A 21,829-nucleotide genomic window follows, 5' to 3' on the forward strand; every position below is an offset into this window, starting at 1 on the left:
GGGTCTCTATGGGGTCTCTATAGGGTATCTCTCTATGGGGTCTCTATGGGGTCTCTATGGGGTTTCTCTCTATGGGATCTCTATAGGATTTCTATGGGGTCTCTATGGGGTCTCTATGGGGTCTCTATGGGGTTTCTATGGGGTTTCTATGGGGTCTCTATAGGGTATCTCTCTATGGGGTCTCTATGGGGTCTCTATGGGGTCTATATAGGGTCTCTATAGGGTATCTCTCTATGGGGTCTCTATGGGGTTTCTCTCTATGGGATCTCTATGGGGTCTCTATAGGGTATCTCTCTATGGGGTCTCTATGGGGTTTCTATGGGGTCTCTATGGGGTCTCTATAGGGTTTCTATGGGGTATGTCTCTATGGGGTCTCTATAGGGTATCTCTCTATAGGGTTTCTATGGGGTCTCTATGGGGTTTCTCTCTGTACGGCTCCACACGGGTCCGTTCCGGTCTCTCAAGGCCCCGCCCCCGGAAGCGGGGAAACCCGGAAGCGCCGTGACATCACGGCGGTGGGCGGGGCCTCGACGAGCGCGGGTCCGGGCAGGGCTGAGGACAGGGAGGGGACACGGGGGGGACACGGGGGGGACAGAGCGGGAAGGGCCGGGCAGGGGGAGCAGAGCGGGGCGGGGACCCCCGGGGGGACACGGTGACATTGGCTGGGGGCGGGGCGGGCGGGTGACGTCACGGGCAGTGGGGCGGGGGCTGGTGTGACCGCGGTGGTGACGTCATCGGAGGGTGTGACAGCACGGCTGACGTCACTGACCAGGTGTGACAGCAGCAGTGACCGCAGTGACGCCGGCAGCGAGCTCAGTGGCCGGTGTGACATCACCAATGTCACCAGGAACCAGGTGTGACATCAGCAACCGTGTGTGACATCATCAGTGACATCATCACCGAACAGGTGTGACATCCCCCAGTGCCACCTCGCTCCAGGTGTGACACCAGCAGTGACATCATTGCCCCTGTGTGACGTCACCGTCGCTGTCACCAAGCGCTGTGACCCTGGTGTCATTGTGGTGCCATTGTGGCGATGTCACCGTGACATCACGGTGACATTGCTGTGACCTTAAGGGGAGGTTGCGATGATGTCACGGTGACATCACTGTGACATTGTGGTGACATCGCAGTGACATCGTTGTGACATTGTGGTGACGTCGCAGTGACATCACAGTGACATTGTGGTGACATAGCAGTGACATTGCAGTGACATTGTGGTGACATCGCAATGACATCGTTGTGACATTGTGGTGACGTCGCAGTGACATCGCAGTGACACTCCGGTGACATCGTGGTGACAGCGCCGGTGGCGTCACATTGACACCGCAGTGACATTGTGGTGACATCGCGGTGACGTCTCGGTGCCAGGTGCCACCCCGGCCATGCTGCGCGGTGCCCGGGCGGTGGCCCTGTTCCTGTCCCCTGTCCCGTGTCCCCGGCGCCGCTGTCACCGTCCGTGTCCCCCCCCGCGGGACCTGGCTGTCCCCAACCCCGGCTGGAGCGAGCGCATGCGGGAGCGGCACCGGGAGCTGCTGGAGCGGGCGCGGGACGAGGGCTGGACACGGGTGCCGAGCTACCGGAGATTCCTGCCACGTGAGTGTGTCATTGTGTCATTGTCATTGTCACTGTGTCATTGTCACTGTGTCATTGTGTCATTGTCACCTGTGTCATTGTGTCATTGTCATCTGTGTCATTGTCACTGTCACTGTGTCACCACGGGTACGGGACGAGGGCTGGACACGCGTGCCGAGCTACCGGAGATACCGTCCCTGTGAGTGACAGTGCCATTGTGTCATTGTCATTGTCACTGTGTCATTGTCACCTGTGTCATTGTGTCATTGTCACCTGTGTCATTGTCATTGTGTCATTGTCACTGTCACTGTGTCAGCATGGGCACAGGACGAGGGCTGGACACGGGTGCCGAGCTACCGGAGATTCCTGCCGCGTGAGTGACACTGTCATTGTGTCATTGTCATTGTCACCTGTGTCATTGTCACTGTGTCATTGTGTTATTGTCACTGTCACTGTGTCACCACGGGCACGGGACGAGGGCTGGACACGGGTGCCGAGCTACCGGAGATTCCTGCCGCGTGAGTGACAGTGTCATTGTCACCTGTGTCATTGTGTCATTGTCATTGTGTCATTGTCACCTGTGTCATTGTGTCATTGTGTCATTGTCATTGTGTCATTGTGTCATTGTCACCTGTGTCATTGTGTCATTGTCACATGTGTCATTGTCACTGTCACTGTGTCACCACGGGCATGGGACGAGGGCTGGACACGGGTGCCGAGCTACCGGAGATTCCTGCCGCGTGAGTGACAGTGTCATTGTGTCATTGTCACTGTGTCATCATGTCATTGTCACCCGGGTCATTGTCACCTGTGTCATTGTGTCATTGTCACTGTCACTGTGTCACCATGGGCACGGGACGAGGGCTGGACACGGGTGCCGAGCTACCGGAGATTCCTGCCACGTGAGTGACACTGTCATTGTGTCATTGTCATTGTCACTGTGTCATTGTCACCTGTGTCATTGTGTCATTGTCACTGTCACTGTGTCACCATGGGCGCGGGACGAGGGCTGGACACGGGTGCCGAGCTACTGGAGATTCCACCCGCGTGAGTGACAGTGTCATTGTCACCTGTGTCATTGTGTCATTGTGTCATTGTCACTGTCACTGTGTCACCACGGGCACGGGATGAGGGCTGGGCGCAGGTGCCATCCTACCGGAGATACTGGCCACGTGAGTGACATTGTGTCATTGTCACTGTGCCATTGTCACTGTGTCACTGTCATTGTCACCTGTCTCACTGTGTCACCACGGGCACGGGACGAGGGCTGGACACGCATGCCGAGCTACCGGAGATACCATCCCTGTGAGTGACACTGTCATTGTCATTGTCACTGTGTCATTGTCACTGTGTCATTGTCACTGTCATTGTGTCATTGTCATTGTCACCTGTGTCATTGTCACTGTGTCATTGTCACTGTGTCACCCATATTACCTCTGTCACCTGTGTCACCTGTCACCACTGTCACCTGTGTCACCATATCCCCAATGTCACCTAACGCTGCCATCGCTGTCTGTGTAGGTCCCTGTGCCATCATTGTCCCCAGTGTCCCCAAACCCCCTGTCCCCATCCCTGCAGTGTCCCCAGCCCGGTGACAGCGCTGTCCCCGCAGAGATGGTGGGGCTGCCCAGTGACAGTGACGGTGACAGGGACACGCGGCTGTTCACGAGGGCCATCGAGGGCGACGGGGACGGCTTCGAGTTTGTCACCTTCCTGAATGTCCCCAAGGGCCGCCTGCGCTGCCTGTGCCAGCTGGGGCCCTTCCTGGAGGGACACCCGGGGTGAGTGTCACCATTGTCACCCATTGTCACCTACTGTCACCTCCTGTCACCTATTGTCATGTACTGTCACCTGCTGTCACCTCCTGTGCCAGCTGGGGCCCTTCCTGGAGGGACACCCAGGGTGAGTGTCACCATTGTCACCCAGTGTCACCTCCTGTCACCTACTGTCACCTCCTGTCATGTACTGTCACCTGCTGTCACCCACTGTCACCCATTGTCACCTCCTGTCCCCTGTGTGACACTGCTGCCATCTGTCTGTCACCCTCGTGTCCCCTGGTGTCCCTTTCACATCACCCCTGCTGTCCCCATGTCCCCAGTGTCCCCAATGTCCCCGTGTCCCCAATGTCCCCTTTTGTCCCTGCTGCCTCTGCTGTCCCCATGTCCCTCTCCTGTCCCCTCTTGTCCCCAATGTCCCCTTTGTCCCCATGTCCCCTTTTGTCCCTGATGTCCCCTTGCTGTCCCCAATGTCCCCTTTTGTCCCTACTGCCCCAGCTGTCCCCAATGTCCCCTCTTGTCCCCATGTCCCCCAGCTGTCACCAATGTCCCCTTTTGTCCCTGATGTCCCCTTGCTGTCTCCAGTGTGCCCCTGCTGTCCCTATGTCCCCAATGTCCCCAATGTCCCCCTGCTGTCCCCAATGTCCCCTTTTGTCCCTACTGCCCCAGCTGTCCCCAATGTCCCCTCTTGTCCCCAATGTCCCCTTTTGTCCCCAGTGTCCCCCTGCTGTCCCCATGTCCCCAATGTCCCCAGTGTCCCCAATGTCCCCAATGTCCCCCTGCTGTCCCCATGTCCCCAGTGTCCCCAATGTCCCCAATGTCCCCGTGTCCCCCCGCTGTCCCCATGTCCCCAGTGTCCCCAATGTCCCCGTGTCCCCAGGCTGGCGCACGGCGGTGCCATCGCCACCCTCATTGACACCTCGCTGGGGACGCTGGCGCTGGCGGTGGGCGGGCGCGTGGTGACAGCCAACCTGAGCATCGACTACCTGGAGTGAGTGCCACCGTCCCCACCGTGTCCCCAAGGGTGTCCCCAAGGGTCAGGGGTGTCCCCAAGGGTGTCTCAAATGTCCCCAAGGGTGGTATGACTGTCCCCAAGGGTCAGGGGGTGTCCCCAAGGAGCGTCTGAATGTCCCCAAGGGTATCCCCAAGGGTGTCTCAAATGTCCCCAAAGGGCCAGGGGTGTCCCCAAGGGTGTCTCAAATGTCCCCAAGGGCCAGGGGGTGTCCCCATCAATCAGGAGATGTCCCCAGGAAGGGTCTGAGTGTCCCCAAGGGCCACGGGGTGTCCCCAGGGGTGTCTCAAATGTCCCCAAGGGTGGTATGACTGTCCCCAAGGGTGGTACGAGTGTCCCCAAAGGGTCAGGGGTGTCCCCAAGGAGGGTCTGAATGTCCCCAAGGGCGTCCCCAAGGGTGTCTCAAATGTCCCCAAGGGTGTCTCAAATGTCCCCAAGGGTCAGGGGGTGTCCCCATCCATCAGGAGATGTCCCCAAGAAGGGTCTGAGTGTCCCCGAGGGCCAGGGGGTGTCCCCAGGGGTGTCTCAAATGTCCCCAAGGGTGGTATGACTGTCCCCAAGGGTCAGGGGATGTCCCCAAGGAGGGTCTGAATGTCCCCAGGGTGTCCCCAAGGGTGGCCTGAGTGTCCCCAAGGGTCAAGGGTGTCCCCAAGGAGGGTCTGAATGTCCCCAGGGTGTCCCCAAGGGTGGCCTGAGTGTCCCCAGGGGAGGGGACACACACCCAGAGGGACACAAGGGGACATGAGAGCGACAGGGGACACCGGGGTGACTGGGAGGGCACAAAGGGAGGGACAGGGGGACACAGGGTGGCACTGGGGTGACACACAAGGGACATCAGGGTGACCCTGGGGGACCCTGGGGGACACAAGGGGACACTGAGGTGAGCGGGGGGCACCCAGGGGCTGTGGCAGTGACCAGGCCCTGGTGTCACTCTGTGTCCCCAGTGTCCCCTGGCCTGTCCCCGTGGGGACTGTGCTCCTGCTGGGGGTGACAGGGGTGGCACAGGGGGCTGTGACAGTGACAGGGTGACACGGGGGGGCAGTGTCACTGTCAGGGGTGGCACAGGGAGCCCCAGTGTCACCGTGTGTCCCCAGGCCTGTCCCCCTGCTCTCGGTGCTCCTGCTCGGGGCGTTCCTGCAGCACGGGGGGCTGTGACAGTGACAGGGTGACACAGAGGTGACACGGGGGGGCTGTGACAGTGACAGGGTGACACAGGGAGCCCCAGTGTCCCCAATGTCACCGTGTGTCCCCTGTGTGTCCCCAGGCCCGTCCCCCTGCTCTCGGTGCTCCTGCTCGAGGCGTTCCTGCAGCGCCACCAGGGCCGGAAGCTCTTCCTGAGCTGTGACCTGTGGGACGCCGAGGGGACAACGCTGCACGCCAAGGCCACCGGTGAGGGGACACTGGGGCATTGGGGACATTGGGGACATTGGGGACATTGCGACATTGGGGACATTGGGGACACTGGGGATATTGGGACATTGGGGACATCAGGGACATCGGGGACACTGGGGACAACGCTGCATACCAAGGCCACCGGTGAGGGGACACTCAGGGGACATTGGGGACATCGGGGACATCAGGGACACTGGGAACACTGGGGACACTGGGGACATTGGGGACATTGGGGACACTGAGGACATCAGGGACATTGGGGACACTGGGGACATCGGGGACAATGGGGACACTGGGGACATCGGGGACAATGGGGACACTGGGGACACTGGGGACATTGGGGACATTGGGACATTGGGGACACTGGGGACATTGGGATATCGGGGATATTGGGGACATTGGGGACACTGGGGACACTGGGGACACTGGGGACGTCAGGGACATCAGGGACATTGGGGACATTGGGGACAGCCTGGGGACATTGGGACATTGGGGGCAACACTGCATGCCAAGGCCACCGGTGAGTGGACACTGGGGACACTGGGGACATTGGGGACATTGGGGACACTGGGGATATTGGGACATTGGGGACATCAGGGACATCGGGGACACTGGGGACAACGCTGCATACCAAGGCCACCGGTGAGGGGACACTCAGGAGACATTGGGGACACTGAGGACATTGGGGGCATTGGGGACATTGGGGGCATTGGAGACATTGGGGACATTGGGGACATCGGGGACATTGGGGGCATTGGGGACACTGGGGATATTGGGGACATTGGGGACATCAGGGACACTGGGGACACTGGGGACACTGGGGATATTGGGGACACTGGGGATATTGGGGACATTGGGGACATTGGGACATCGGGGACATTGGGACATTGGGGACATTGGGGACACTGAGGACATCAGGGACATCGGGGACACTGGGGACATTGGGGACAGCCTGGGGACATCAGGGACATTGGGGACATTGGGGACATTGGGCTGCACGCTGCACACCGGGGCCACCCGTGAGGGACATTGGGGACAGGGCTGGGGACACACGCGGGGACACTGGAGGGGGAGGTGGGGACACGCTTGGGGACACTGTGGGTCCCCGCCTGAGGTGTCCCCTCTGTCCCCAAGGGCTCTTCATCCAGCAGGACCTGCCCGAGGAGCCACCACGGGGAGGGGACAGCGGCCGGTGACTGTCACCCGTGTCACCTCCTGTGCCACCCGTGCCACCCGTGTGACCCTCGGTGCCCTCCCTGTCCCCCAGTGCCACCCTGGCTCTCCTTCAGCCACCCCTGGGTGTCCCCAAATGTCCCCCCCCATGTCCCCAAGTGTCCCCAAGTGTCCCCGTGCCCATCACGGCCGCTGCCACCACCCCTTGTGTCCCTTGTGTCACTTTGGGGTCCTGGGAGGGGGACTTGGGTGGGGACACCCCAAAATTGGGAACTTTTGGGGGTCTCTGAACCTCAAAATTGGGAACTTCGGGGGTCTCTGAACCCCAAAATTGGGAAATTTGGGGGTCCCCGAACCCCAAAATTGGGAAATTTGGGGTCTCTGAACCCCAAAATTGGGAAATTTGGGGTCTCTGAACCCCAAAATTGAGCCCAGGGAGGATTTCGGGGTCCCTGCACCCCAAAAATGGGAACTCCGGGGTCTTTGTGCCCCAAAATTTGGGAAATTTGGGGTCTCTGCACCCCCAAAATTTGGAGCTTTGAGGGCTTGGGGGGGGGGGGGTGTCGCTGTACCCCAAAAATGGGAATTTTGGGGTCTGGGTAACCCAAAATTGGGAATTTTGGGGGTCCCTGTACTCAAAAATGGGAAATTTGGGGAGTCAGGGGTCCCTGCACCCCAACATTTGGGAAATTTGGTGTCCCTGTACCCAAACTGGGAACTTTGGGGGGTCCCCGTACCCCAAAATTGAGCCCAGGGAGGAGTTCGGTGTCTCTGAACCCCCAATTTGGGAACTTTGGGGTCCCTGTACCCCAAAAAATGGGAACTTTGGGGAGTCGGGGGTCCCTGCACCCCAAAATTGGGAACTTTGGGGTCTCTGCGCCCCAAAATTGATCCATTTGGAGGCTCTGAACCCCAAAATTTGGAGCTTTGGGGGCTCGGGGCGTCCCTGCACCCCAAAATTGGGAACTTCGTGAGGATTTGGGGTCCGCCCCCCCTTCCGTGCCTCAGTTTCCCTGTGGGCAATTCGGAAATTTCCCGCGTTTTTTTTTTTTTTTTGGGGGGGGGGAGGGGCAGGATGCCGGGGGGGGGAGGGGCGGGGACATTGGGGGGGTGGGGGAGGGGCGGGGAAAATTTGGGGGGGGTGGGGGGGAGCCCCGAGGCCTTAAAGGGGCCGCGCCCGGGTTGGGGCTGGGAGGGAAGCGGAGCCATGAGAGGTGCGGGGCACGCGCGTGTGCAAGGGGGGGTGGGGTGGGTGTGCAAGGGGGGCGGGGTGGGCGTGCAAGGGGCGGGGGGCACCTCCAGGTGTGCAAGGAGTGGGGGTGAGTGTGCAAGGGGAGTCTGGGAGCAGGGCTGAGTGTGCAAAGGGGGGTGGAGTGAGGGAGTGAGTGTGCAAGGGCCGGTGGGGATGGGTGTGCAAGGGGGGTCTGGGAGTGCAGGTGGGTGTGCAAGGACGGGGTTGGGGTGAGTGTGCAAGGGGTGGGAGCCCCCCCGGGGTGTGCAAAGAGGGGCTGTGGGGTGTTTGCACACGCGTGTGCGAGGGCAGGGCGGGTTGGGGTTGGCAGCGGGTGCACACGCGTGTGAGCGGGGCGGGGTGAGGGGTGCACAGGTGGGTTTGGGGGTGTGCGGGGCACACGAGTGTGTCATGGGCTGTGCGGGTGTGTCACAGCTTCCACGTGTGTGTCGCGGGGCACACGGGTGTGTCACGGGCCGTGTGGGTGTGTCATGGGGCTCACGCATGCGTCGCAGGTTGTACGCGTGTGTCACAGGCTGTACACGCCTGTTATGGGGCACACGGGTGTGTCACAGGCTGCACATGCGTGTCACAGGTTGCACGGGTGTGTCACAGGCTGCACACGTGTGTTTTGGGGTGCACGTGCGTGTCACAGGTCACGCACGCGTGTCGCGGGCTGCACACGCGTGTTTCGAGGTGCACACGCGTGTCACGGGCTGTACAGGTGTGTCACGGGGCTCACACACGTGTCACAGTCTGCGCACGCCTGTTTCAGGGTGTACATGTGTGTCACAGGGCACACACGTGTGTTACAGCATGCACGGGTGTGTCACGGGCTGCACACGCGTGTTTTGTTGTGCACAGGTGTGCCACAGGTCGCACACGCGTGTCACAGGCCGTACGAGCCTGTCAGGGGGCACACGGGTGTGTCACGGGCTGTACACGCCTGTCTCAGGCTGTACACGTGTGTTACAGCGTGCACACGCGTGTCACAGGGCACACGGGTGTGTCACAGGCTGCACACACCGCTTTTGGGGTGTACATGTGTGTTTTGGGTAGCACAGATGTGTCACGGGCCGCACACACGTGTTTCAGGCTGTACACGCGTGTTTCAGTGTGCACACGTGCGTCACAGGTCATACACGCGTGTCACTGGCTGTCACCCGTGTGTCACACGTCCCACACACGTGTCAGGTGTCACACGTGTGTCACAGGCTGTCACACATGTGTCACACTCTCACACATGTGTCGCAGGCTGTTCATGTGTGTGTCACAGGTCCCACACACGTGTCAGTTGTCACACGTGTGTCACAGGCTGTACACGCCTGTTTCAGGCTGTACACGCATGTTTCAGTGTGCACGCGTGCGTCACAGCTCATACACGCGTGTCACTGGCTGTCACCCGTGTCTCACACGTCCCACACGCGTGTCACAGGTCCCACACGCGTGTCAGGTGTCACACGTGTGTCACCGGCTGTCACCCGTGTCTCACAGCCCCACACACACGTGTCACGCTCCCACACGTGTGTCACAGCCCCGCGCGGGTGTCCCAGCCTGTCACACACACACATGTCCCAGCCCCACACACATGTGCCAGGTGTCACACGCGTGTCCCGTGTGTCACACGTGTCCCCGCGTGTCGCCGCTCCCCCCGCGCACCTGCGGGTCCCTCCCTTGATGTGGCGGCGGCGGCTCCGGGGGGGGGACCCGGGGGGGACCCTGCGGTGACAACGGCGGCGACAGCGCAGGTGGCACCGCGACACCGCCAGCAACCACCCCGGGAAACGGGGACGGGGCGCTGGGGACCCTCCGAGTGCCACTGTCCCCTCTGTGTGCCATTGTCCCCTTTGTGTCCCCCTTGTCCCCTCCTGTGTCCCTATTGTCCCCTCCGTGTGCCACTGTCCCCTCTGTGTCCCCCTTGTCCCCTCCGAGTGCCATTGTCCCCTTTGTGTCCCCTCCGCGTGCCATTGTCCCCTCCGTGTCCCCACTGTCCCCTCTGTGTCCCCACTGTCCCCTCCGTGTCCCCATTGTCCCCTCCGTGTGCCACTGTCCCCTCTGTGTCCCCATTGTCCCCTCTGTGTCCCCTCCGTGTGCCATTGTCCCCTCTGTGTGCCATTGTCCCCTCTGTGTCCCCACTGTCCCCTCTGTGTCCCCACTGTCCCCTCTGTGTCCCCATTGTCCCCTCCGTGTGCCATTGTCCCCTCTGTGTCCCCATTGTCCCCTCTGTGTCCCCACTGTCCCCTCCTGTGTCCCCACTGTCCCCCCCGTGTCGCGGTGCCCGGGGGGATCCCGGGGTGTCCCCGGTGGTTGTGGGGACAGGGAGGTGACAGCGCCCGAGGTGATGGGACTGGGATGGACTGGGATGGACTGGGAATGGACTGGGAGGGACTGGGAATGGATTGGGAATGGACTGGGATGGACTGGGAGGTGGAGATGGAGGATACTGGTGAGGGTTTGTGCGTCCCAGTGTGTCCCAGTTCATTCCCAGTCCGTTACTGGTGTGTCCCAGTTCATTCCCAGTTCATTCCTAGTTCATTCCCAGTCCGTCCCAGTCCGTTACTGGTGTGTCCCAGTTCATTCCCAGTGTGTCACTGGTGTGTCCCAGTTCATTCCCGGTCCGTCCCAGTCCGTTACTGGTGGCACTGGTGCGGTTGCCGCTCCCGCCGGTGCCAGGCGGACACACCGGGCACGGGCACCCCCGGCGTTCCCAGCACTCCCAGTATCCCCAGTGCGGCCGTTTCCCGGTGCCCCCGATTCCCCCCGGTACCCGCGGAACCCCCGGTGCCTGCGGGTGCTGCGGTGTCCCCAGTGTCCCGGTACCGCCGGTGCCCCGGTTCCCCCGGGAACCCCCGGTGCCTCCGGTGCCCGCCGGGTTTGGGAGTGCCCCGGTAACCCCCGGTGTGATGGGGCTTCAAGAGCCCCCGGTGCTCCCAGTCCTCCCAGTACCCCCAGTACCCCTAAACGCGGTGCTTGCCCCAGTTTCCCCGGTACCCCCCGGTTTTGTGGGTGCCCCGGTGCCCCCGGTACCCGCCGTTCCCGTGGGTGCCCCCGGTGCCCCCCGGGGCCCCCCCGGTCCGGATGCGCGGGCGGCGCCGGCCCCAAAAAACTGGGGCAGGAGGAAAAGGGGGCGGGGGTGACACGCGTGTGTGGGGTGTCACACGTGTCCGGGGTGTCACACGTGTCCGGGGTGTCACACGTGTCCCGGGGGTCACATGTGAGCGGGGGTGACATGTGAGCGGGGTGTCACACGCTTGTGGCAGGGCTGGCACACGTGTCCTGGTGGTCACGCGTGTCCAGGGGGGGTCACACACGGGTCTGGGGGGTCACGGGTGTCCAGGTGTGTCACACGCGTGTGCAGGTGGAGGAGCGGCTGTGCAAGTCCCGTACTGGGCCATACTGGGAGCTCCCAGTTCCATACTGGGCCATACTGGGAGCTCCCAGTTCTTTACTGGGTCATACTGGGAGCTCACAGTTCCTTACTGGGTCATACTGGGAGCTCCCAGTTCCTTACTGGGCCATACTGGGAGTTCCCAGTCCCGAACTGGGCCATACTGGGATCCCCCCAGTCCCGTACTGGGCCATACTGGGATCCCCCCAGTCCCGTACTGGGCCATACTGGGATCTCCCCAGTCCCGTACTGGGATCCCCCCAGTCCCGGACTGGGCCCCGCGCGTTTCCTGTCCCGGGGCCGTGTCCCAGTTGTGGCTTTGTGGCTCCGGCAGCGCCAGCACAGGGTGACAGCACTGGGGACATTGGGGACACCACTGGGGACATTGGGGACACCATTGGGGACACCATTGGGGACACTGGGGACATTGGGGACATTGGGGACACTGGGGACACTGGGGACACCACTGGGGACACTGGGTACCCCCCAGCCCAGGGGTGGCACTGGAGCTCGCTGTGACCGAAGGGGACACTGCCACCAGAGGGGACAGCGGGTGTCAGTGACACCATGGGTGGCACAGGTGACACAGGAAGCCGTGGGGTGACATCAGCACGGAGGGGACACGGGGGTGGCAGCGGCCGCAGGGGACCGGGCGGTGACACGGGGAGCTGCGGGTGACACGTGAGGACGCAGGGGACGTGTCCCGCTGGTGACACGTGAGGCCACGGGTGACATCTGGTGTCATGGGTGGCACCTGGTCCCACAGGTGACATGTGAGCCCAGAGGGTGGCACCTGACCCCACAGGTGACACAGGGGGCCACGGGTGACATTTGGTCTCATGGGTGACACACGGACCTGTGGGGACACCTGAACCACAGGAGGACACGGGTGGCACTGCGGGTCCCATGGGAGCCTGGGGACAGGGACCTTGTGCCAGGTGTCCCCGTGCCAATGTCCCCATGCCAGTGTCCCCATGCCAGTGTCCCCATGCCAATGTCCCCAATGTCCCCGTGTCCCCCCAGCCCACATCGAGGCGATTCCCTGCAAGATCTGCGGGGACAAATCCTCCGGGGTGCACTACGGGGTCATCACCTGCGAGGGCTGCAAGGTGACACGGGGACACGGGGGGACACGGGGGGGGACAGGGAACACGGGGGGACAGGGGACATGGAAGGACACGGGGACACGGGGGGGACAGGAGACACGGGGGGGGACAGGGGACATGGGGACATGGGGACATGGAAGGACAGACGGGATAAAAGGGGACATGAGGAAATGAGAATATGGGGACATTGAGGACAAGGGGACATTGGGGATATGGTGATCTGGGGACAATGGGGGACATTGGGGACATGAGGACACGAGGGGGGACATGGGGACCTTGGGGAGCAGGGGGACATGGGGGGCACAAGGGGGACATTGGGGACATGGGGACAAGGAGGGGCATGGGGACATGGGGGGTGTGTGAGGGGACTTGGGGAAATGGGGACATGGAGGAATATGGGGACAATGGGGGACATGGGGGGACATGGGGGGACATGGGGACAATGGGGGACATTGGGGGGACATGGGGACATTGGGGACATGGGCACAAAGGGGGACATTGGGGACATGGGGACAAGGGGGAACTTGGGGACCATGGAGGAATCTGGGGACAATGGGGGACACTGGGGACACGAGGGGGGACGTGGGGGCCTTGGGGAGCAAAGGGACATGGGGGGGACAAAGGGGACATGGGGACAATGGGGGAACACGGGAACATGGAGGAATATGGGGACAATGGGGGACATTGGGGACATGAGGCGATATGGGGACATTGGGGACATGGGGACAATGGGGGACACGGGAACATGGAGGAATCTGGGGACAATGGGGGACATTGGGGACATGAAGGGGGACGTGGGGGCCTTGGGGAGCAGGGGGACATGGGGACATTGAGGACACGGGGACATTGGGGACATGGGGACATTGAGGGCATGGGGACATTGGGGACACGGGGACATTGGGGACACGGGGACATTGAGGACACGGGGACATTGAGGGCATGGGGACATTGAGGGCATGGGGACATTGGGGACACGGGGACATTGGGGACATGGGGACATTGAGGACATGGTGACATTGGGGACATGGGGACATTGGGGACATGGGGATCTAGGAGATGTAGGGGGACATCGGGGACATGAGGACACGGACGAATCTGGGGACAATGGGGGACATCGGGGACATGAGGACATGGTGGGGGGGGACACGGGGACCTTGGGGAGCAGGGGGACAAGGGGGGACATTGGGACACGGGGGACGTGCGGGATGTGGGGACATTGGGGCTGCCGCGGGCGGGTGTGGGGGCACCGCGGTGACACTGGTGACACTGGTGACCCTGGTGACACCGGTGCCACCGCAGGGCTTCTTCCGGCGCAGCGAGCGGCGCGGGCCCAGCCTGGCCCCGTGTCACCGCGGGCAGCGCTGCGACATCGACCGCGCCACCCGCACGCGCTGCCAGCACTGCCGCCTGCAGAAGTGCCTGCGCCTCGGCATGTCCCGCGACGGTGGGTGACAGCGCGGGGACAGCGGGGACACTGGGGACACCGGGGACTGTCCCTGGGGACACTGCTCTGTGAGCCTGGGGACAGCGGGGACACTGGGGACGCCAGGGACTGTCCCTGGGGACACTGCTCTGTGAGCCGGGGGACATCGCTCTGCCCCTGGGGACATCAGTCTGTGCCCTGGGGACACCACCCTGTGCCCCTGGGGACATGGATCTGTGCCCTTGGGGACAGCTGTACCCTCTGGGGACATCGCCCTGTGACCCTGGGGACATCGGGGACTCTCTGGGGACACTGCTCTGTGAGCCTGGGGACATCACTCTGCCCCTGGGGACATCAATCTGTGACCCTGGGGACACCACCCTGTGCCCTGGGGACATCGATCTGTGCCCTTGGGGACAGCTGGAACCCCTGGGGACACCAGGGACTGTCCCTTGGGACACTGCTCTGTGACCCTGGGGACACCACCCTGTGCCCTGGGGACATCGATCTGTGCCCTTGGGGACAGCTGGAACCCCCGGGGACATTGCCCTGTGACCCTGGGGACATCTGTACCCCCTGGGGACACTGCTCTGTGCCCTTGGGGACACCTGGACCCCCTGGGCACACTGCCCTGTGACCCTGGGGACACCACCCTGTGCTCCTGGGGACACTGCTCTGTGTCCTTGGGGACATCTGTATGCTCTGGGGACATGGATCTGTGTTTTGGGGACATCTGTACCCTCTGGGGACAGCGGGGACTGTCCCTGGGGACATCACCCTGTGCCCCTGGGGGCATCGATCTGTTCCCTTGGGGACATTGCACCCCTTGGGGACATTGCCCTGTGACCCTGGGGACACCCGCATCCCCTGGGGACATTGATTTGTGCCCCTGGGGACAGCTGGACACCACCTGGGGACACCGACCTGTCCTCTTGGGGACATCTGTACCCCTTGGGGACATCGCCCTGTGAGCCTGGGGACATCGATCAATGCCCCTGGGGACAGCTGGACCCGCCCCTGGTGTCCCCGCATTTGGGGACACCTGTCCCCCACAGCTGCAGACACCTGTCCCCTCCCTTGAGGACACCTGTCCCCTGTCCCTGTGCCACCTGAGGACACCTGTCCCTTGTCCCTTGTCCCTGTGCCACCTGAGGACACCTGTCCCTTGTCCCCTGTCCCTGCACCACCTGAGGACACTTGTCCCCTGTCCCTTGTCCCTGTGCCACCTGAGGACACCTGTCCCCTGTCCCCTGTCCCTGTGCCACCTGAGGACACTTGTCCCTTGTCCCTGCGCCACCTGTCGCCGCCCGAGGTGTCCCCGGGGAAGGGCCGGTGCCGCTCGGTGTCGCCGGTGTCACTCGCTGTCCCCCTGTGTCCCCTCTGTGCCCGCAGCCGTCAAGTTCGGCCGCATGTCCAAGAAGCGGCGGGAGCGGCTGCAGGCGGAGGTGCTGGAACAGCTGGAAAAGGACCGGGAACAAAACCGGGAACAAAACCGGGACCAAAACCGGGACCAAAACCGGGACCAAAACCGGGAACAGACCCGGGACCAGACCCGGGAACAGACCCGGGAACACCGGGAACAAAACCGGGAACAGACCCGGGAAACACCGGGAAACCGGGAGAAATGGGCAAAAGGGGAACAGGGGGAGAAACGGGAGAAGCGGGACCAGGACCGGGCGGCCCCGGTGCCCCCGCCGCCGTTGTGGCGCTGTCCCCCGCTGTCCCCCGCTGTCCCCGCGGGCTGTCCCAGCAGGGCGTGGCCCGCGGAGGAGGCGACAAGGAGGGGACAGGACGGGGACAGCGCGGGGACAGCGGGGACGGGGCCGGTGCCTCTGCCCGGTGCCGGCGGCGTCCCGGAGGCACCGGCGGGGCTGGAGATCGGTGAGTGGCACCGGGACTGTCCCCTGAGGGGGTGGCGCTGTCACCTGTTGGGGCGGGGCTGGTGGCACCTCGGGATGTCACCTGTGGGTGCTCCACGGTGGTGGCGCCGCCTCTGTCACCCCCAGATGCCACCACGCTGGTGACTCCTTACCCATCGAGGCCACACACCGGGGCCACCCTCCCTGTCCCCACGGCTGTCCCCAAGCCCCGAATGTCACCTCAGAGCTGCTGACACAGTGTCCTGCTGTCACACCGTGTCACCCCCGTGTCCTGCTGTCACACTGTGTCACCCCCGTGTCCCGCTGTCACACTGTGTCACCCCCGTGTCCTGCTGTCACCCCAGTGTCCTGCTGTCACACCGTGTCACCCCTGTGTCCTGCTGTCACACTGTGTCACCCCCGTCTCCTGCTGTCACACTGTGTCACCCCTGTGTCCTGCTGTCACACCGTGTCACCCCCGTGTCCTGCTGTCACCCCAGTGTCCTGCTGTCACACCGTGTCACCCCCGTGTCCTGCTGTCACCCCCGTGTCCCGCTGTCACACCGTGTCATCCCCGTGTCCCGCTGTCACACCGTGTCACCCCCGTGTCCTGCTGTCACACCGTGCCACCCCCGTGTCCTGCTGTCACCCCAGTGTCCCGCTGTCACACCGTGCCACCCCCGTGTCCCCTCAGAGCTGCTGACACAGAGTGTCCTGCTGTCACACCGTGCCACGTGCCACCCCCGTGCCGAGGACATCCAGGGCCACCGCTGGGCCACCTTCAGCCCCGAGGAGATCCGCGCCTACCAGAGCCAGGTGACACGGCTGTCCCCAAGGGTGGGTGGGTGACACGGCTGTCCCCAGGGTGGGCGGGTGACACGGCTGTCCCCAAGGGTGGGTGACACGGGGGTGACACGGCTGTCCCCAAGGGTGTGTGGGTCACACAGGGGTGACACAGCTGTCCCCAGTGTCGGTGACACGGCTGTCCCCAAGGGTGGGCGGGTGACACGGCTGTCCCCATGGTGGGTGACACGGGGGTGACATGGCTGTCCCCAGCGGTGACACGGGGGTGACACGGCTGTCCCCAGGGATGGGTGGGTGACATGGCTGTCCCCAAGGAGGGTGACATGGCTCTGTCCCTAGGGTGGGTGACACAGCTGTCCCCAGTGTCGGTGACACGGCTGTCCCCAGGGTGGGTGGGTGACATGGCTGTCCCCAGCGGTGGCCCGGGGGTGACACGGCTGTCCCCAGCAGTGGGTGGGTGGCCCGGGGGTGACACAGCTGTCCCCAGGGTGGGTGGGTGACACAGCTGTCCCCAGGGATGGGTGGGTGGCCCGGGGGTGACACAGCTGTCCCCAGTGGTGGCATGGGGGTGACACGGCTGTCCCCAGGGATGGGTGGGTGACACCGGGGGTGACACAGCTGTCCCCAGCAGCCCATGGCGGCCATGTGGCAGCGCTGTGCCCGCCGTGTCACCGAGGCCATCGAGCGCGTGGTGGAGTTCGCCAAGCGCCTGCGCGGCTTCCGGCAGCTCGGCCAGCACGACCAGATCGTCCTGCTCAAGGCGGGTACGCGGCCACCGCCTGTCCCCTGGCACTGCCACCCACCCCGGGCCACCCCGGGCCACCCCGGGCCATTGTCACCCACCCAGGGACACCGTGACCCCTTTGCCACCACCCTCAGGACCGCCCCATCTCATTGTCCTCACCCCCATGGCCACCTCACTCCATTGTCCCCAGCCCCAGGGCCACCTCATCCCATTGTCCCCAGGGCCACCACGACCCCTCGTCACCAGCCCCAGGGCCACCACAACCCCTTGTCACCAGCCCCAGGGCCACCCTGTGCCCTTGTCACCAGCCCCAGGGCCACCCTACGATATTGTCCCCAGCCCCAGGGCCACTGTGACCCCTTGCCACCATCCCCAGGGCCGCCCCATCTCATTGTCACCACCCCCAGGGCCACCCCACTGCATTGTCACCACCCCAAGGGCCACCCCATCTCTTTGTCACCATCCCAAGGGCCACCCCATGTCATTGTCACCACCCCCAGGGCCACCCCATGTCATTGTCACCACTCCCATGGCCACCCCATCTCATTGTCACCACCCCCAGGGACACTCTGTGCCCTTGTCACCAGCCCCAAGGCCACTGTGACCCCTCGTGACATTGTCATCAGCCCCAGGACCACCACGACCCCTTGTCCCCAGCCCCAGGGACAGCACATCACGTTGTCACCAGCCCCGGGGCCACCCTGTCCCCTTATGACAATGCCCTGTGTCCCACAGAGGTGACAGTCCCCAAAGTCCCCCTCCACCCTCCCTGCCGAGGTGACAATCCCCTGTGCCCCATGGGGGAGGTGACAATCCCGTGTGCCCCATGGGGAGGTGACAGTGCCGTGTGTCCCTGTGGAGGTGACAATCCCCTGTGTCCCATGGGGAGGTGACAATCCCGTGTGTCCCACGGGGAGGTGACAATCCCGTGTGCCCCATAGCGAGGTGACAATCCCCTGTGTCCCGTGGCGAGGTGACAATCCCCTGTGTCCCTGTGGAGGTGACAATCCCCTGTGTCCCGTGGCGAGGTGACAATCCCCTGTGCCCCGTGGCGAGGTGACAATCCCGTGTGTCCCACGGGGAGGTGACAATCCCGTGTGTCCCATGGGGAGGTGACAATCCCCTGTGTCCCATGGGGGAGGTGACAGTCCCCTGTGTCCCGTAGCGAGGTGACAATCCCGTGTGCCCCATGGGGAGGTGACAATCCCGTGTCCCGTGGCGAGGTGACAATCCCGTGTGCCCCATGGGGGAGGTGACAATCCCGTGTGCCCCATGGGGGAGGTGACAATCCCCTGTGTCCTTGGGGAGGTGACAATCCCGTGTGTCCCACGGGGGAGGTGACAATCCCCTGTGTCCCATAGCGAGGTGACAGTCCCCAAAGTCCTCCTCCACCCTCCCTGGGGAGGTGACAATCCCCTGTGTCCCATAGCGAGGTGACAATCCCCTGTGTCCCACGGGGAGGTGACAGTCCCCAAACTCCCCCTCCCCTCCTCCCCGCCGAGGTGACACCGCCCGGGGCCACCCCTGCCGCGTCCCCCGGTGCCGGTGCGGGTGTCGCCGGTGCCAGCAGCGCTGTCCCCTCCCCGTGCCACGGTGACAGGTGCCATGGAGGTTGTCCTGCTCCGCGTGTGCCGCGCCTTCGACGCCGCCACGGGCACGGTGCTGTTCGAGGGCAAACTGGCGGGGCCCGAGCTCTTCCGCTCGCTGGGTAGGGCGGCGACACCTGGGGACACCCGGGGGCGCTCGGGGACAGCGGTGACACCGCCGCGCTGTCCCCAGGGTGTCCCGAGCTGGTGGCGTCCGTGTTTGATTTGGCGCGGGGGCTGAGCGCGCTGCGCTGCTCCGAGAGCGAGCTGGCGCTGCTGAGCGCGCTGCTGCTGCTCAACGCCGGTCAGCCGCTGTCCCCGAGTGTCCCCAAGTGTCCCCGAGTGTCCCCTGGTGTCCCCGAGTGTCCCCCTGGTGTCCCCACCCCCTGTCCTGCTCCGTGTCCCCGCCCCGTGTCCCCGTGTCCCTCCGTGTGAGTTCCCCAAATCTCAAATGGGGTTTGGCCCTAAGCGGGGTGGGCGGCGGGGTGTCCCCAAGGTGTCCCCAAAGTGTCCCTAAGGTGTCCCCAGAGTGTCCCCAAGGTGTCCCCAAAGTGTCCTCACGGTGTCCCCAAGGTGTCCCCATAATGTTCCCAGGATGTCCCCGGGTGTCCCTAAGGTGTTCCCGGGGTGTCCCCAAGGTGTCCCTGAAGTGTCCCCAATGTGTCCCTAAAATGTCCCCAGGGTGTCCCCAGGGCGTACCTAAGGTGTCCCCAAGATGTCCCCAGGGTGTGACTAAGGTGTCCCTAAGGTGTCCCCAGGGTATCCCAAGGGTGTCCCTAAAGTGTCCCCAAGCTGTTCCTAAGGTGTCCTTAAGGTGTCCCTAAGGTGTCCCCCGGGTGTCCCCAGGCTGTCCCCCACAGTGTCCCCAAGGTGTCCCCACTCCCCTGACCCTGTCCCCATCCCGCTGTCCCCACATCCCTGTCCGTGTCCCCACGCCCTGTCCATGTCCCCCACATCCCTGTCCCTGTCCCCGTCCGTGTCCCCACACCTCTGTCACTGTCCCCACATCCCTGCCGGTGTCCCCACGCCCTGTCCGTGTCCCCTGTCCCTGTCCCCACACCCTGTCTGTGTCCCTGCGGTGTCCCCATGCCCCTGTCCCTGTCTCTGTCCGTGTCCCCACACCCTGTCCGTGTCCCTCTCCGTGTCCCCATCCCGCTGTCCCCATGTCCCTGTCCCTGTCCCCAGCCGTGTCGGTGTCCCTGCTGTCCCCACGTCCCTGTCCCTGTCCGTGTCCCCACCCTGTCCCCGTGTCCGTGTCCCTGTCCGTGTCCCCGCTGTCCCCATGTCCCTGTCCCTGTCCGTGTCCCCACCCTGTCCGTGTCCCCGTGTCCGTGTCCCTGTCCGTGTCCCTGTCCGTGTCCCCACCGTGTCCCCGCTGTCCCCGTGTCCCTGTCCCTGTCCGTGTCCCTGTCCCCATGTCCGTGTCCCCACCGTGTCCCCGTGTCCCCATGTCCGTGTCCCCACCGTGTCCCCGCTGTCCCCGTGTCCGTGTCCCTGTCTGTGTCCCTGTCCGTGTCCCCACTGTCCCCATGTCCGTGTCCCCACCGTGTCCCCACTGTCCCCATGTCCGTGTCCCTGTCCCTGTCCCCATGTCCGTGTCCCCACCGTGTCCCCACCGTGTCCCCGTGTCCCCAGGCCGGCCGTGGCTGCAGGACCGCCCGCGGGTGGCGCGGCTGCACGGACAGATCGATGTCGCCTTCCGGGGGCTGCTGCGCCGGACCCGCCGCGAGGGGATCCTGCCACGGGTGGGGACACCGGGACACCGGGGAGGGACACAGGGACACCGGGGAGGGACACCGGGACACCGGGGAGGGACACCGGGACACCGGGGGGGACACCGGGACACCGGGGAGGGACACCGGGACATCGGGGAGGGACACCGGGACACCGGGGAGGGGACACCGGGACACCGGGACACCGGGACATCGAGAAGGGACACCGGGACATCGGGGAGGGAAACCGGGACACCGAGGGACACGGGAATACCGGGGATACTGGGGTGGGGACACGGGGACACCGGGGCGGGAGAGACCGGGGACGGGACACAGGGACATCGAGGGACACAAGGACACCGGGGAGGGGACACCGGGACACCAGGACACCGGGAAAGGACACGAGGACACCGGGGGGGACACCGGGAAGGGGACACCGGGACATCGAGGGGGACACTGGGGGGGATGCGGGGGACACGCGGGGACACCGGGACACCGGGGAGGGGACACGGGGACATCGAGGGACACGGGGACAACGAGAGGGACACTGGGGGGACACGGGGGCGCTGTGAGAGTACAGGAGAAGGGGCACGGGGAGGTTTGGGGACATCGGGGGGGTCAGGGCGGGGGTTCGGGGACATTGGGGGTGACCCTGGGTCAGGGGGTTCCCTGCACGTGTGTCACGCGTGTCGCCCCAGTGTGTCCCCGTGTGTCCCCGCCGTGTCCCCGCGCTGTCCCAGCCGTGTCCCCGCGGTGTCCCCGCGCTGTCCCAGCCGTGTCCCCGTGTGTCCCCGCGCTGTCCCAGCCGTGTCCCCGCCGTGTCCCCGCAGCTGCCCGCCCCGGGCCGGCTCCGCGCTCTGTGCTCGCAGCACCTGGAGCAGGTTCAGGCTTTCCGCCGCCTGCACCCCGCGGGGGTCTCGGCCGCCTTCCCGCCGCTCTACCGGGAGCTCTTCGCCCCCGACGCCGCCGATGGCCCCGCGGGGACCCGCTGAGCGCCACCCGGGCACCGCCGGGATTACCAGCACCGCCCCTGCACCTGGGGGTGCTC

The 21,829-nt window shown here is 64.1% G+C and overlaps 2 protein-coding genes across 2 annotated transcripts; both read left to right on the forward strand.

The window, feature by feature from the left end:
* The first annotated feature begins 1,237 nt into the window (after positions 1 to 1,237).
* On the forward strand, positions 1,238 to 7,183 carry LOC131095238 (acyl-coenzyme A thioesterase THEM4-like). Its single transcript, XM_058042899.1, has 6 exons — positions 1,238 to 1,286; positions 1,372 to 1,596; positions 3,188 to 3,356; positions 4,231 to 4,341; positions 5,627 to 5,751; positions 6,889 to 7,183. The coding sequence occupies exons 2-6, from the start codon at positions 1,386 to 1,388 to the stop codon at positions 6,948 to 6,950; spliced, it is 678 nt and encodes a 225-aa protein (XP_057898882.1). The 5' UTR covers positions 1,238 to 1,286; positions 1,372 to 1,385; the 3' UTR covers positions 6,951 to 7,183.
* Positions 7,184 to 8,649: 1,466 nt separating this feature from the next.
* Positions 8,650 to 21,773, forward strand: RORC (RAR related orphan receptor C). The gene is made up of 13 exons (XM_058042647.1): positions 8,650 to 8,722; positions 8,814 to 8,882; positions 9,023 to 9,082; positions 9,513 to 9,620; positions 12,570 to 12,655; positions 13,952 to 14,096; positions 15,468 to 15,956; positions 16,629 to 16,750; positions 17,370 to 17,502; positions 19,084 to 19,191; positions 19,263 to 19,373; positions 20,705 to 20,814; positions 21,612 to 21,773. The coding sequence occupies exons 1-13, from the start codon at positions 8,650 to 8,652 to the stop codon at positions 21,771 to 21,773; spliced, it is 1,776 nt and encodes a 591-aa protein (XP_057898630.1).
* The last annotated feature ends 56 nt before the right edge of the window (positions 21,774 to 21,829 follow it).

This window comes from Melospiza georgiana, chromosome 33 (assembly GCF_028018845.1).
Source record: "Melospiza georgiana isolate bMelGeo1 chromosome 33, bMelGeo1.pri, whole genome shotgun sequence".
NCBI lineage: Eukaryota > Metazoa > Chordata > Aves > Passeriformes > Passerellidae > Melospiza > Melospiza georgiana.

Bases quoted from the DNA above. Each gene is read 5' to 3' on its own strand.
- LOC131095238 (XM_058042899.1), top strand. From the start codon at position 1,386: ATGCTGCGCGGTGCCCGGGCGGTGGCCCTGTTCCTGTCCCCTGTCCCG. The intron at 1,597-3,187 runs GTGAGTGTGTCA...CTGTCCCCGCAG, and splicing joins CTACCGGAGATTCCTGCCAC to AGATGGTGGGGCTGCCCAGT. The intron at 5,752-6,888 runs GTGAGGGGACAC...TCTGTCCCCAAG, and splicing joins GCTGCACGCCAAGGCCACCG to GGCTCTTCATCCAGCAGGAC.
- RORC (XM_058042647.1), top strand. From the start codon at position 8,650: ATGGGGCTCACGCATGCGTCGCAGGTTGTACGCGTGTGTCACAGGCTG. The intron at 17,503-19,083 runs GTACGCGGCCAC...CCACGGTGACAG, and splicing joins GATCGTCCTGCTCAAGGCGG to GTGCCATGGAGGTTGTCCTG. The intron at 19,192-19,262 runs GTAGGGCGGCGA...CGCTGTCCCCAG, and splicing joins CGAGCTCTTCCGCTCGCTGG to GGTGTCCCGAGCTGGTGGCG.